Source organism: Gambusia affinis, linkage group LG08, assembly GCF_019740435.1.
Source record: "Gambusia affinis linkage group LG08, SWU_Gaff_1.0, whole genome shotgun sequence".
NCBI classification, from domain to species: domain Eukaryota; kingdom Metazoa; phylum Chordata; class Actinopteri; order Cyprinodontiformes; family Poeciliidae; genus Gambusia; species Gambusia affinis.
In genome coordinates this window covers 13232667-13247278 of record NC_057875.1, presented here as the reverse complement: position 1 = coordinate 13247278, position 14612 = coordinate 13232667, and the positions used below count along the sequence as shown (strand labels likewise).

The 14612-nt window shown below is 36.4% G+C and overlaps 1 protein-coding gene across 1 annotated transcript; it reads right to left on the bottom strand.

Annotated features, from left to right (window-relative positions):
- Nucleotides 1–598: 598 nt before the first annotated feature.
- Nucleotides 599–12905, bottom strand: slc17a8 (solute carrier family 17 member 8). Its single transcript, XM_044124581.1, is given in 12 exon segments — nt 599–2850; nt 3630–3757; nt 4029–4139; nt 4468–4600; nt 4953–5102; nt 5174–5316; nt 6519–6616; nt 7246–7337; nt 8164–8278; nt 10308–10426; nt 11073–11328; nt 12742–12905. Coding segments are annotated over 12 exon segments (1773 nt in total). The 5' UTR covers nt 12840–12905; the 3' UTR covers nt 599–2520.
- Between the last annotated feature and the right edge of the window lie 1707 nt (nt 12906–14612).

Below are 14612 nucleotides of genomic sequence, written 5' to 3'. Positions count from 1 at the left end.
TTTACACGGTTGAGTTTGAGGAAACCTACAGATTTTAGTTTCTTTTTCTCCCTTTGACTGGTTTATCTCTCTGATCCCAAGCTGAGTGCATTGTTGTTATTGGAAAGTACAACACTGCAGCACTACAAGGACAACAGGCAGCAAAGTCCATAACCTTGAAATTTCTTATCGCAAAGTGAAAGCTTGTAATCATCAAGTTTTCCAAAGCCAAATCACACAAAGCTTATTTAAAGAGCTTTACAGGCTGAAATGTCTTGAGCAGAAGAAGCTAAAAGTAGAAATCAAGAATCTGTCTAGTAATTATGAAGCAGGCGCACAAGGACAGATAAGACTGAGGATGTTTATAGTGTGACTGGAAACAGCTGTGTTTAAAAAAATGTTACCATCTTTACATAAACAATCATCATTAAGAGCACGTCTTTATTTAAAGAAACACCAGCCAGGAGTTGTTTTATTTGATTTTAACATTTGCTTCTATTCAGAGACTTATTGGATCCAAATGTTTATCATTAGATCCAAACTTCATGCCAATTAAATTATGAATTCCTTATCAGAAAATTGTCACAATTTGGTGTCTAATTATTTTTTCTCTCTGGAGAAGAAAGTGGATAATTATAAGTAAAAACCATTTAAAAAAACTTCGGTTTTAAAACTGAGGAACAACTGACTAATAGCCACTAATAGCTTTCCTTTTTTCATCTACAATTTTTTTTTGTGAGATGCTTATTGTAAGACTTCTACTTTGGTTTGAGGTTTGTTTACCCCACTCTTTGCTTTCAGCTGTAAGATGTTTCTGTTTCTCTCAGATTGATTCAACGTCTCACACAAGATCCCACAGATTTTAGGATCTGATCTTTAACTCTCCCCAGGACTTTCCATGTTTTTATTCCTTGGTGGACTTTTTTTTTTGTCATGTTGCAGAGTTTCATCCCACTTCAGCCTTTTCTTTTTCTCCAGTTCATCTGAAAAACATCATTCATGAAATCTTGCTTCTTTTCTGCTTCCACTCTGGAAAACCTCAACCTGGTTTTGCTGTTCTTTTTTATAGAATAAAGATTACCTCCTTACACACATCCCATGAAAAATACACTTGTGCAGCCTCTTTATGAATACACAGGTAGGCACTTTAATAATAACAGTAGCAAGAGCTTGCTGCAGGTTCTTTGAGGATATGTAAGGCTTTTATTCTAAGAGTCCTGTTTGGAGGTGGAGAACAATATGCAAAGGGCAGGGAATGCCATCCTGCAATTCAATGAATCATAACTGAAGATATTGATTAATAGGTGAACTTTCAATTCAGTTTCCATTTCAATAACCAAGCAATTAGTCATTTTATAAAGTCTTTTTTAAGTTTCCATGATTTCACAAAGGAAAAAATATGTTAATCATTCACATAAACGTTATCTCTTAATCCAGAACCTTAAAGCCTTTCATGTTGGAATCCATAAACCATCTCAATAATCTTCAATAATGCAGTTATTTGTTTTTATACAAGACGTGTTTGTGTGCAAATCAAGTCTATAAAGTTAAAACGTACAACACATTTTCTTTGTTGAGCATTTTACACATTCTCTTGTGATTATACCAAAATACTTTATGTTTCTAGCTGGATCTCCATGTAGACAAAAAGGGGAAGAAAAAAAACATTCAACATTCATTTTGTCCAATTAAAATATGGAACCTAAAACTCTGTAAATAATAACGCTGATTTAAAGATTATTTCCAAGCATATGGTGAAGTAAAACCTGCTCAAAGAAGCAAAGCAGTAACTCAGTGCAACCATTCAGCAACAGCAGATCTACACTGGGAACCCTAATGAGACTGACACCATAAAGACTGTGGTCTACTGAGGTCTAATCTTTACATTCCTTCGGGTTTTTTCAGGTTGCATAGCTGACACAAAACATCTCATGGACTGTCCACATCAAATAACATAAACTGCAATCAGCGTCACCTGCAGGCAAAGAAAAGATTGGTTTGGAAGTTTATTTGTGTTGCTCATATATCTTCCGTGTGGCGCTGGATTGTACAAAACAGATGTTAAATATATAACTGAAGTTGTATTTTTTTGTGTTGGACACATTCTGTCTTTCCAGTGGCTCTCTAATTTAAAATAATGTCAGATATTTGCATTTTTTTTTCTTTACATTTTGGTACATATCAGGTAACCAAAGTACTGTGCAAAACATAACTGAACCCTCATTTGTTTATATTTTGCTTCCAAGGAGCCAGACTGTGGTTGTTAGTAGATCAACAAGTGATAATCTCTTGTTCTGTGGTTGTTGTCAACTAACATATTGTCTGGCTTTCTGGAAACAAAACATTCAGAAATTACAGAAGGTCTGAAACAATTGTACAGTATTGTACATTCTTCACTGAAAGCTGTAAAATACTATGTTGGGGAGCTTTTGATGCTGCAGCTCCTGTTGTTTCCCTTGAACTCCTCCTCCGGGCTGAAATCAGACCTTCAGTTTCATCCGAGTGTTCTGGAAGTCCTCTAATTGTAATCCGTATGCTGTCTCACTGGTACCCATCCTGGTAGTCCCCGTTACCATAGTGTTCCTCCTCCGCCTCCATGGTGACCCCTCTCTTCTTTTTCCATCCCTGTTTTTGACCGTATGAATTGTCTGTGGTTCCGTAGCTCCTTTTGGAAGCCAGGCCACCATCGTTGGCAAGTTCTGACTCCTCCGCCAGCTCGTCCTCATCGATAATGCCGCATTTATCCTCACTCAGGCTCTCGGGGTTGGCCCAGTCCTGCTGCTCCCCTGACGCAAAGATAGCATAGAAGATGACTCCTGTGTAATGCACCATGGAGGCAATAATGAAGACATGCTGCCACTCCAAACGAGTCTGTGGGAAGATGGAAGAGGAAGATTCACTGATCTCTCAGAGATGAAATACTGAGATTATAGGTTATAAATTCACAAGTTGCATGTAACAATTGTAATAAATGTAACAGTAACTCAAATTATAAATAAAAACTTAGGATAGTTGCAAGGTTACACAGAGATAATATAGGGATTAATCTAATAAATGGTACATGATAAATACACAAACATCAATTTCTAGGACATTTTGTGGCTATTTCATAATATAAAACTTACATGGGGCCCAAGCAAGAAATTCATCTGGTATTTTAGACAAATCATGTATATTAATTTAAAACTGCAAAACATGTTGCCAAATGTGATGTCTGAATAAAAATATTGAACAGTTTATAATAAATTAACCACTAGTTATTTTTTTAAACTTTACTTTTACTTTCACAGTTTCTACTGCCCTCTTATTTGACAGAATTGCCAACTTCCCGCAATAGAGAGAGTCAGTACTTTTAATCGTTTTTAATTAATCACTAAGAGATTCTTAACTTTCACACAACACAAACACTCTTGAATTTTTCCATAAAGTATATCAGCATGGCTCCAAATAAACAAAATGAAGTAGATGAATTTCTTCTTCTTTTTTTTTTCTTAACAATCATTTGAAAACTGTTTTTGTAAACTCAATTTATTTTTGTCTGATATAATTTTTTTTAATAATGTAAAAGATTTAAGTATGACAAAAGCAGAAGTCGTCTGTAAGGGACTGAATGCTTCTTCACAGCACTACATTATCTAGAGATTTCTTACCTTGTTTTTAGTCAAAGCTCCAACAATAAGTGGGCACACCATTCCAGACAGCGTTCCAACTCCATTGGAAATGCCCATCAAGATGCTGGCATAACGGGGAGCAATATCCAAATGGTTGACATTAAAACCTGAAAACGCAGCATAAATACCTTTAAGTGAAATTAACACAAAGACAGGAAAACAGATCTACATCCACACTTGAATTTGTTGGTTTCCTTGAGAACCACACACCAAAAGCCTCACTGCTTCATACTGCAACAAATACTGAAACTCTCCACACTTCAATTATTACTAAAAATAGCAGGAAAAAAAAGGTTCTCGTGCAAATCCCGTTCACTGCATATTTTCGCCCTGTCCCACATAGGTTTTGAATAAAGTCAGATTTGAGGTCTTAAGAACCTGAAATGGCAAATCCACTGAAGCCCACAGCCAGCACGAGGAAAGAAATGGCGACTCCTCGTGTGTGAGAAAATCCGACAACCAGCAGAAGTGTGGCCTCCATTCCAAATCCTGAAATAAAAAACAAAAATTAGCCAATGTAAAGGGATTATTATTATTATTATTATTATTATTATTATTATTATTATTATTATTATTATTATTATTATTATTATTATTATTATTATTATTATTATTATTATCCAGCTTAATCAGAAAACTGAATTAATAAACTTTCAAACTGAATACTGACCAGAGAAGGTGGATAATTTGGAAGGGATTCTTTAAAGGTAAGTTTAATTTCCAGATAAGAACTTTTCCGTGTATTCGGCAGATCTTAGTGGTCCTCAGTGGTTTGTATTAAATCAACAATGTTTGAGGAATGGTTGCATCAGCGTACCTCCACAGTTCATGAGCTTCCTCACATTTGTTGTTGACATAATCTTTTTACTTCGTAAGAAATCCGCCAATTGCCCTCCGATAGGGACGATGATTGTCATCACCATGTGGGGGACGGCAGACAAGAGCCCCACCTGTACACATTAAATATGTAGTAACACATTAAATGACTAATAACAGATTTAATAACTAATAACAGATTAAAAACATCCATACTTACATAAATCATTTATGTTTATTTAGGTGATACTAAGTGCTGAGTCTGATACATTTCTTGCATCCTAAGAGGTATCTTTTAGGATGCAAACGTTCATTCGGAAAAAGGAGGAGAGCATCATCTTGTCAAACAGTTAGGAAAGAGGAAATTGGAGAAAGATGTGGAAAATAACATGTAACCTAATTTTCAAAACGGTCTGTATACTTCTTGATGCAAGCATAGGATCAATTTTTACTTTTAACACTGATAACTCTGTCAAAGAGCCTAACCTTGCTGATGGGGAAGCCAAACACTTCCTCAAAGTATGCCGGCTGGCTGATAAGGAGCAGGTAGAAGGTCCAGCTGCGGCAGAAGTTTGCCACAATGATAGCATAGACCGGCATGGAGGTAAAGAAACGACGCCATGGGGTCTTGAATTTCTGTTGAAGGTCAAGCGTGTGAGTAGGTTTAAAACCTAGCCTGAAATCCAGAGTTTATTAAATACGCACACCTCTGTAGCACTCAGTTGGTTGGTTGTTTCGCCGATGGCAGCCTCGATGTACATCTTCTCCTCCTGTGTGATTGTGGGATGTTGAGCAGGACTCCCATAAGCCAGGAGGAGCCATAGGACATACCACATGATCCCAAACACGCCTTCAAACCAGACAAGAGCAGATTACATTCACACTGTGGTTATCTGCAGTGCTTTTTATAAAAGTATGAACGAGTGAGCGTAGGACAAATTAATTAAACCCCAACACACACCGTCTCTGGATCACAGGAATTTCCGTTATTAAAAATAGTTCCAGCATGAGTCACAGAGGTAGGACAGGAAAATGCTAATTTACATCAATAAATCATGAGACCGTATCACGGTGAAATCAGAGTGGCTTTTTATTAAAATACGTTGGTGAAGGTACGGCTTTCGTGTGAGTGTTAATCATTTTAAACAAATCTCGAAGCGTTTTAGATAAAACCGAGGTGCAAAACCAGACAGAGTACAACTAGCAGTGAGTAACGTGTCGCACACAGATTATGAAAAGGACCTTACGTGAAATTAAACTGTATATTTTCCCCTACTAAACAGACCTAGTGTATTTTCTAATTAGGCTATTAAACTTAGAAACCAAACATTACACCAGCCTAGATAGCTTTGTTTTTTGTTGGGGTTTTTTTTTTATATAAAATTGATTGAAAAATTTATAAATTATTTAAATTATTAGATACAAAGCAGAGACAAAAATATTTAACCACCAGCTGGACAGACTACACCTCTCACTGCTGAAGGTTTAGTCCTGGTGAACTGGAGCTCTCCTCTCCAGTGACACTACATGCTTTGCTTTAAGAGAGTCAAGTCAGTATGGGTATAATAATCCAAATTTAATGGCATTGTTTTCTAAATAGGATCCATGTGTGTATGTAACTGACTTTGAATCTGATTTCTGGACTGAATTACCTATAAATTTATTTACATAAACTGGATTTGTTTGTTTTGCAAATTGCCTTCAGACTTTTGTTTCAAACCAATGCTTTGCATCTAATTAATACTTGTACTGGGCTACAACAGAAGTCCATAACTGTAATTGTCTCAATATCAATCCATCCAGTATCTAACATGCTTATTCCTAGAGGGACTTGCTGAAGAAAATTCAGTCCCAAAGCATGATACTGCCGCCACCATGTACGACCATTGGATAGGGTGGTTAACATGGAAAATGTTTCTGAACTGAAAATGTGCCAATAATATTTTTATTAAAATTAGACCAATTTTTTTTTTTTTACTTGTTTTACTACAACTTAAAATGTGTAAATGACTTTAGTTGTGTAAATTTTGTGTCTGTTTTGTTGTTCCTCACCATAAAGATAAAAGACTGAAGACCAGCCGACATACTGCACCAGAACTCCAGCTAACGGCATGGCGATTACATTCGGCGTAGGATGATATCAAACATCACTGTCAGGCATCACATCTCAGTGATAGTCATCATAAAACATGTTTTCCCTTGGTTATGCTTTTTTTTGTTAGCTTTTTTTTTTTCAGGATTATAATACAAGACACCAACATCGGGGAGTTCAAATGTGTCTTAATGACCATAGTCAAATCAAAGACATGCATTAGAGTCATTGAGCAAACACCATCAAAATGAGCCATTAGTGCTGCCCTTACTGAGAAGGTGTTTTAGCCTGTTTTCTGCAGTCTGACGCCTTCATGAGCACGGCTGATTTCTATAGAGCAGCAACGCTGAGAGGGTTTTTGGACATTCAGCAGTGTGACACTTCATTTAGGTGAATGGACAGGAAAGCTCCTTCAGTTTACACAGGTGAGCTGTGTTCATTTACAGACAATGTCAAGAGGGTTTTGATGCACGGGTTGTCATGGTACCAATTTAAAGTGTGACACTGTTATTCAAATTTCAACAGAGGCAGCAAGGGTCAGCATCTGCAAAGCAAAGCACGCTCGCTCATGTCCATTTACTTGCCGTACTCCCTGTGACTTGTGAGGAGGTTCCATCAAAGATGTTTGGAATGGTGAAAAAAGCTCAGAGCTGCTGTTTGTTAGATTAAAGAAAGGAGCGACGTGACTCACCGCAGAATGATGTGGTCGCCAGTCGACTACGTTCAAGAGGTGGAGCCCACTTGGACCACATCCCGTGACACGCTGGGTAGGTGACGCCCTAAAGGGAGCAGGGTGCAGAATGACAAAGACCAAGGACTGACTTGGGGATGCACAGGAGGCAGGTTTTTAAGTCTTAGACAGATTTTTTTGGGGGGAAAGCACAACTATTAGTAGATGATCATTCTTTCAATAGACAAAGACAAAGGCTGGATATAAAAGTTGAGGCTGGTGTAAAACGTCTAGCTCTCCTACTTTGGAATTCCTTGGTTTTTCTATCTCATATTTCCAACTTTTATGGTAGGCAACTTTTTCTGTCACATTGCTCTTAATGAATCCAATGTTTGGCAATCAGATGATTCCACTCCAACATCCTAGAGCCAGTGTGTCCAACTCATTTTCACTTCGAGCCACATCATAAATGACCTCTATGGTCCGGTTATGGCAGAAAATATAGATAAAACTACTGAAGGTAGTTTTTGCTTGTCCATCTGTTCATGTTGATGTAAGTTGGCCCTAACTAAAAACTGATTTGATTTGACTGATAAAATAATATTTAAATACACAAATGTTATCTTGAAATTCTCCTTCTGTGGTTCTGTAAACCTCAGAGGGACCATAGAAACAGCTGTGCGGCTATTGATTTGGTCTGCAAAAGCATAGCATACATTAGAGTACCTGAAACAAGAAAATAAAAACACCCATTGCTAAGGCGTATAAGGAATGACGACATGTCACCCCAACACAAATCTAGAAGTATTTTTCCTGGTTCATGCTTAATCAGTGCTTGGTAAAGGGTGACCTGCCTTATTATTCATCTCTCTCTCTCTCTAGGAACCTAAATTAATTTGCACATTTTCTATTAGCTGACAATTTTCCTTCCTTACCTCCACTAACCCCTGCAAGATGCGTACAAACATGACACAGCCGTAGTGCACCCTGGCAGCTGACGGGATGAACATGTTCAACACTGATGTTAGAAAAATGGCAGCCCCAAAAACCCTGTGAAGAAAACAAGGGCCGTCAATGAATCAGTACAGCCAGACTCCATCAGAATAGCTTATGTCTGTAATTTGAGGATGTCCGAATTGTAAACATCTGAGATGTTTTGGTATAGACCATTTGTCTTCCATTGCTATCCTTTTTTTTTTCCCTTCTTTTCTCTTTGATAGGTATGTATATGTATATGTGTGTATGTGTACGCATATGCTCGTATATAGGTATGTAACTTTAAGAGCTGGATTGTTCTCTTGTTCTTGTCTTGTATTGTATTTGTTTGTTTGTCAAAACGTTAAAAACCAATAAATATAATTATAAAAATAAAAAAAAAAGAATAGCTTATGTGTTTCAATGAAAATGCTTCATGGGAAATAAACCTTCACTGGGCCTTTTTTAAATATTTAGGTTTTATAATTGATTATTCCCTGGGTTTTGTTCTCAACCTTCAACAGCTTGTAAAAAAGATGAAGCTGAAGCTGGGTTCTTATTTCAAAATTAAATCTTGTTTATAAAGATTTATCATTTCATCACAGATTTAGTGCCTCTGTTTTATTGTATTGGGACTGTATCTCTTGTCCCTTTTTGTTAAAATATTTTCAGGTGTTTATTTTCTGCGCTCAGGTGATTATATTTTATTAATTGTTCGGTGTGCAATGATCTTTCAAAAAAAAATTGCTTTCCAGTTTGCTGCTCCCTCAGTCTGGAATCAACTGCAAAAAGACTTAAAGCTGAAATAAATTGTTTCCTTTAATGCATTTAAGGCCACTCTTAATCAGTTTGTAAATAAGATTTTTTTTTTGTACATGTTTAGATTAATATCTAGTTTTATATTAGATTCATTACTACCATTATGTCTGTGTTGGCTACACAGTCTATGTATATATCTATAGATCTATCTATCTATCTATCTATCTATCTATCTATCTATCTATCTATCTATCTATCTATCTATCTATCTATCTATCTATCTATCTATCTATCTATCTATCTATCTATCTATCTATCTATCTATCTATCTATCTATCTATCTATCTATCTATCTATCTATCTATCTATCTATCTATCTATCTATATAGATATATCTATATATATAGATATATCTATATATATAGATATATCTATATATATAGATATATCTATATAGATATATCTATATAGATATATCTATATATATAGATATATATATATATATAGATATATCTATATATAGATAGATAGATAGGATATATATAGATATAGATATATATATAGACTGATATACTATTTGTAATTTTAGAACTGGAATAAATGATTGTTTCAATAATTTTCTAATTTGTTGAGCTGCATTTATATTTGTGATCTTGACCAAATCTTTAGGCAGCTGGTGAAAGCTTGACAAACACTGTGTGTGTGTGTGTGTGTGTGTGTGTGCGTGTGCGTGCGTGTGTGTGTGTGTGTGTGTATCTGTAAGCTGCAGTAGACTAATAAAGCACCACATCTCCGAATCTGTCTGTCAAAGTGTCTCAGTCAACCTTATAGCCTGACACATCTGACACCTCTGTCATTCACTGAATGAGATAAAAAGACAACCCATTCAACCCACAAGCTTCTGCTTCACCACCACGGTGCTGCCATGCTCCCTCTTACCCAAAATCCCCGTCCTCCATTTTTTTTCCAAAGCAGCATGTAAGTGACACTTGTAATATTCCAGCTGCTGCTGTTTCAGAAGGAAATCAGAAGCAGGATCTTTCATTATTAACTCTGTCAGTGGCATGTCCTTTTTTTCCTGTGAAGCTTTTATTACAGGATTGCTATCTGCTCCATCAGTAATGTTCACCGTACCAAACAGTTTTAACCCTTCAAACCGCAGGAGCAGAAGAAGAGCTCCCCCTAATTCTAGTTCTCTTACTTATTTACTGAGTAAATTTGATGGTATTTGATGGTAATCAGGGTGACACCCAGTTCATCCTTATGAAAAAGGGCATCTTTACTGCTAAAGCTGAGTTTCCAGCACTAATACCGGTAACACAAACGACACTGACAGCACCCCGACCTGTTGGCAGACAGCTTGTTGGAGATGAATCCACCTGGGATCTGAGTGACAATGTAGCCCCAAAAGAAGGACCCGTGGATCAGCCCCACTGTCTCTGGGTCCCAGTTAAACTCAGCTTTCTGAAATGGAGTTAATAAAACAAATGAGACAAAAATGTTCATATTCTGGGGAATAAAATACAGAGTGCTTCCCTTGATTATCACATACTGGTAACTAATCTAAATTCCTTTCTGAATGTATGATGAAAAAAGTGAACATTGACATTTCTGTGTGTCATGACTGTGTCTGAAACAAAAGCAATATTTCATAAGGCAAAATAAGATTTAAAAACCCTTCTTTTTATAATTAATTGTATGTGAATTTAAGATGACTCTATGCAAGGCACAGAAGAACACTCAATAATAAGTTTTCTAAAAAGAATTATTACATTTCCTTTTTACTTGAAAATATGTTTCGTGGGAAGTGAATGTCTGACTTGAAACTACTAAAAATTTGCAAAATATTTTGAAAAATCATTGTTATCATTATTTCTGTTAATCTTGATGATTAGGCCTTACAGCTACACAAAAAATTATGTCAAGGCCATTCAAGGTTATGCATACACATTGGCTACATTGCTCATAAGTTACTTTTTTTTTTTTAAAGAATAAAAGTAAATCATCTTTTACAACATGCAATTCACTGAGACATGTATATCTTAAAACCTTTAATGCCAAAGAGTAAAAACAAAACAGTATTCAGTTAGCTTGTTGGGTTTCAATCTACCTGAATCACTCGCGTCCCGTTGATATAGACTGTGTTGTTGTTCACCATCTCTACAATGGCCACGCCCAGGTTGCATCGGATGCCAAAGGAGATGCAGAAGCCCAGGCCACTGAGGATGGCAATGATGTAGCGCTTGGGCAGACCGCCGCAGCTGCAGTCCAGCAGGGGGGCAGGAAGTGGTGCTGATGTCACCGGTCGTCCATCTTCTGTCAGTTCAATGTTTTCCTCATCCTCAACATTACTACCGTCCATTTTCCTAAAGAGTAAAAGGGAATGGCAATCTGTTCACCTTGCTGCATTTTCATGTCACACTGTATTTATATAGATTTATATAGTGTGTTAGTAAAAATCAGTAGCAAACAAGGATAAAGATCAGTGATCTGCTGTCATCAGGTTTCTTTAAGGTTTCTCATTCTTCACATCCATTCTGCCTCCTGAATCAACATGTCTCTGTTCACACCAGCCAGCAATAGATCTCCTATTACCAGAGGCATCTCCACAGTGCAGAGGGCTGCTGAAATTTGCACAGTTTTTCTTCTGCACAAATTTAAGAGAGGGAAGAACAAGCTTTGATGGATTGTAATATTTCTTTCACATCTGCCACTTTCTTGGTGCAGAGCTTTTATTATTGGCACTAATTGTAAATATTGTCTTTTAAATGCTCAAAGAGACATGTGCATTTTATATATTTTTTTTTATTTAATCATCTCCATTTCACATTACTTTAGATTGGAGTATTTTTTCATAACTACACTGTATTTATGTTGAAGTTTTGACCTTAATGTACGGTATTATATTTTTAATTCTGTTTTTTATATTGTATACTCTATCTTTGTGTGAGTCTATTTGCTGTTATTGCCTGTTACTTTGCTGCTGTTGCACAGATTTTTTTTTTACATTATTCTACATTATTCTATCTATTGCTATGTTTTTGCCTCCACTGTGCCTCTTGTTGCTGAAAGTAAATCATTCCCTCCAGGTCCAGGATCTGATATTTCAGACAGAAATTAGGAGAAGTATTGCAAAAATTACAAAATAATTTTAATAATGATAATAATCATCATAAATTGAGAACAAATAAATATTGCCACAATTATTAGTATAAATATTATTATTATTATTTGTGGCAGTGGAAATATAAGTGTTGGTAGTAATTCTGTTAGGTTTCACATCACTATATTATTTTTCATTATCTTCTTATGACGTTATTATTAGAATTATGTCTTGAATAAATGCTAAGCCAAAACCCACACTAAACATGTCTGTCATCACTTTGTTCTATATCACATAAATGTCTTTTGTTTTCATAATAATGTTGCCTTTATTTTCTTTTCTGTAATTCTATTTTTGTTGTCTTGTCTAAATAATCCTCCACTTTATTTTCTAAAGACAGTCGTCTGAATACATGTCTAAGCTTCTCCACCGCTGACAAATTCTTCTGTTAAGAATTTATTAGATGTAAAATATGCATTACTGCCTACAAATAAAACCTGTGATTACATCACTGGCCTCCCTCTGCAAGGAATAGAATCAGATATTTCTTTATCGCCAGGATTTCTTATGGCAGACGATGCTACGTGTTCACCCCTGAGGTTGATCCTCATCAGCACCATTTTTGCAGCCTTATGGCTTAATTTCTGCACATTTCCATACAAATTAACCCTCTCACCTCTGCAGCTTTCCTAAAGAATCCCCCACAGTATTCTTGACCTCCTCCTTCCCAGGTTTTAGCACCTGATTTTTCAAACTTGCAAAATCAAAAGGCATCTTTTCGGTTTTTTGTTTTTCTTTTATCCCAAAACAAAATCTTAGCTACTCAGTAGTTCTTATGAAGAAAATGAGAAAAAAAATATCCACTAGATGCCGCTTGTCATCCTCCTTCACTGTGTACCAGTTGGGATTGACACCTGTGGTGCTAGAGGTCCTAAAGTGATGATGAGGACTTTTCCAACTTTTGGATCCGTGCAGAAGAGAAAAGTGTACCTCAATGTCCTAAGAGCAACAGAATCAGAAATGTATGCGTCCTTAAAAGATCCATTGAGGAGTGGTTTTGAACAAAGGGGAGCAAACTAGAGGTGTGAAATCCAGGTTTTAGTCCCAAAACATTGTGGCCCCGTTCTTCTCTGCAGCTGAAGAGAATAAATCGTCCAGATCCCCTCTCATCTCATAACCCATTCATTCATGGAGAGGAGGGGGCAGGTGTTAGTGGTTGTCCCCAAACCCAGCCCCTCGCTTTCACACATCATCCTCCTCATCAGCTCCCCAGCTCCACCTCTATCCATCCAGCTTGATTCATTTGATAGCTGCCCTGAAGACGAGCAAATGAAATATGCATAAGCCTGACATGCTGAGGAGAGGACTGCTGTGAAGCAGAATGGGTGAGCTTGAAACCAAAGACAGAGCCTTCAAAATCCAGGACAGCCCCTCTGTGTATGCCGTTTTTTAATAGTTATGAAATGTTTATGATGAAAATGTGTTTATATTTAAAATGTTTCATCATAAACATTCTCTGATGATAATGAGATGACAGAGTCCATTAGAGTTGACATGAACCTGTGAATGTTACACAAACACATCTTAAAATGATGGGCACTAAAAGACTAACAGAAGGGACGTCTAACCATTCATGCTGCAAATATATTCCCAATTGCAGATTTTTTTTAATAAAAAGTCTTTAAAAATCAAAAATATGATTTGAAAATCAAATTAACAGACTGGATGATGTGCTCTGAGCATGAAACGGTGGGATCTATAATAGTAATCGTTGAATGTGCAGCTGGCAATCTTCTCCGCAGGATAGCTGCAAGCTGAGCACTTTCTAGTAAACAAGGTTCTTTTCTCTAAAGCATAATAGTTCTTTCTGATAATTCATGAGCCAATTTGATATTTTCCATCTGCCTTTTTAAACTTAATGTTCAAGGTTTTACACAAATACACTTTATCATAAATATCTTGAAATTATAACTCAAATAATCTAAAATAATTGATTTTAGATAGCCTCTTCTTTTTACAGAAGAGATTATTTTCTATGCAACCATAGTTTAGGTTTGGAGAACAGAAAATAGTTTATCAATAGGATTGAAAGAGAAACACTTCGACGTGTCGAATGCCATGTCTGCCCTCTAGCGGTTGGAAAGAAGAAGTGGTTGAAGTGGAAAATTGTTATATATCGTTTCTCTTGCAATAAAAAGTTATTGTGTTTGAGTCCCAGCCTTGGGTTTTTCTCAATTAAGTTTTAATGTTCTCCTTGTGCATGTGTGGGTTTTCTAGACAGGTTAATTGGTCTCGCCAAACTGTGTTTAAGTGTGTGCATTGTTTATCCTGTGTGTTGCCTTATGATGAATTGGTGACCCTCCTAGGGTGTAATGTTGGCATTACACCCTGAATGTAACAAGCAAAATTAAATAATGAATGAATAAAGATATCTTAAATAAAATGATACAACTTATAAAAAGACACAAGGCAAAATAACAATAAGAGTTAATGTGGGTGGCAGGAAGTTGGGGAGAATAACAGGGAAAAGCAGGAGAATTTGATACT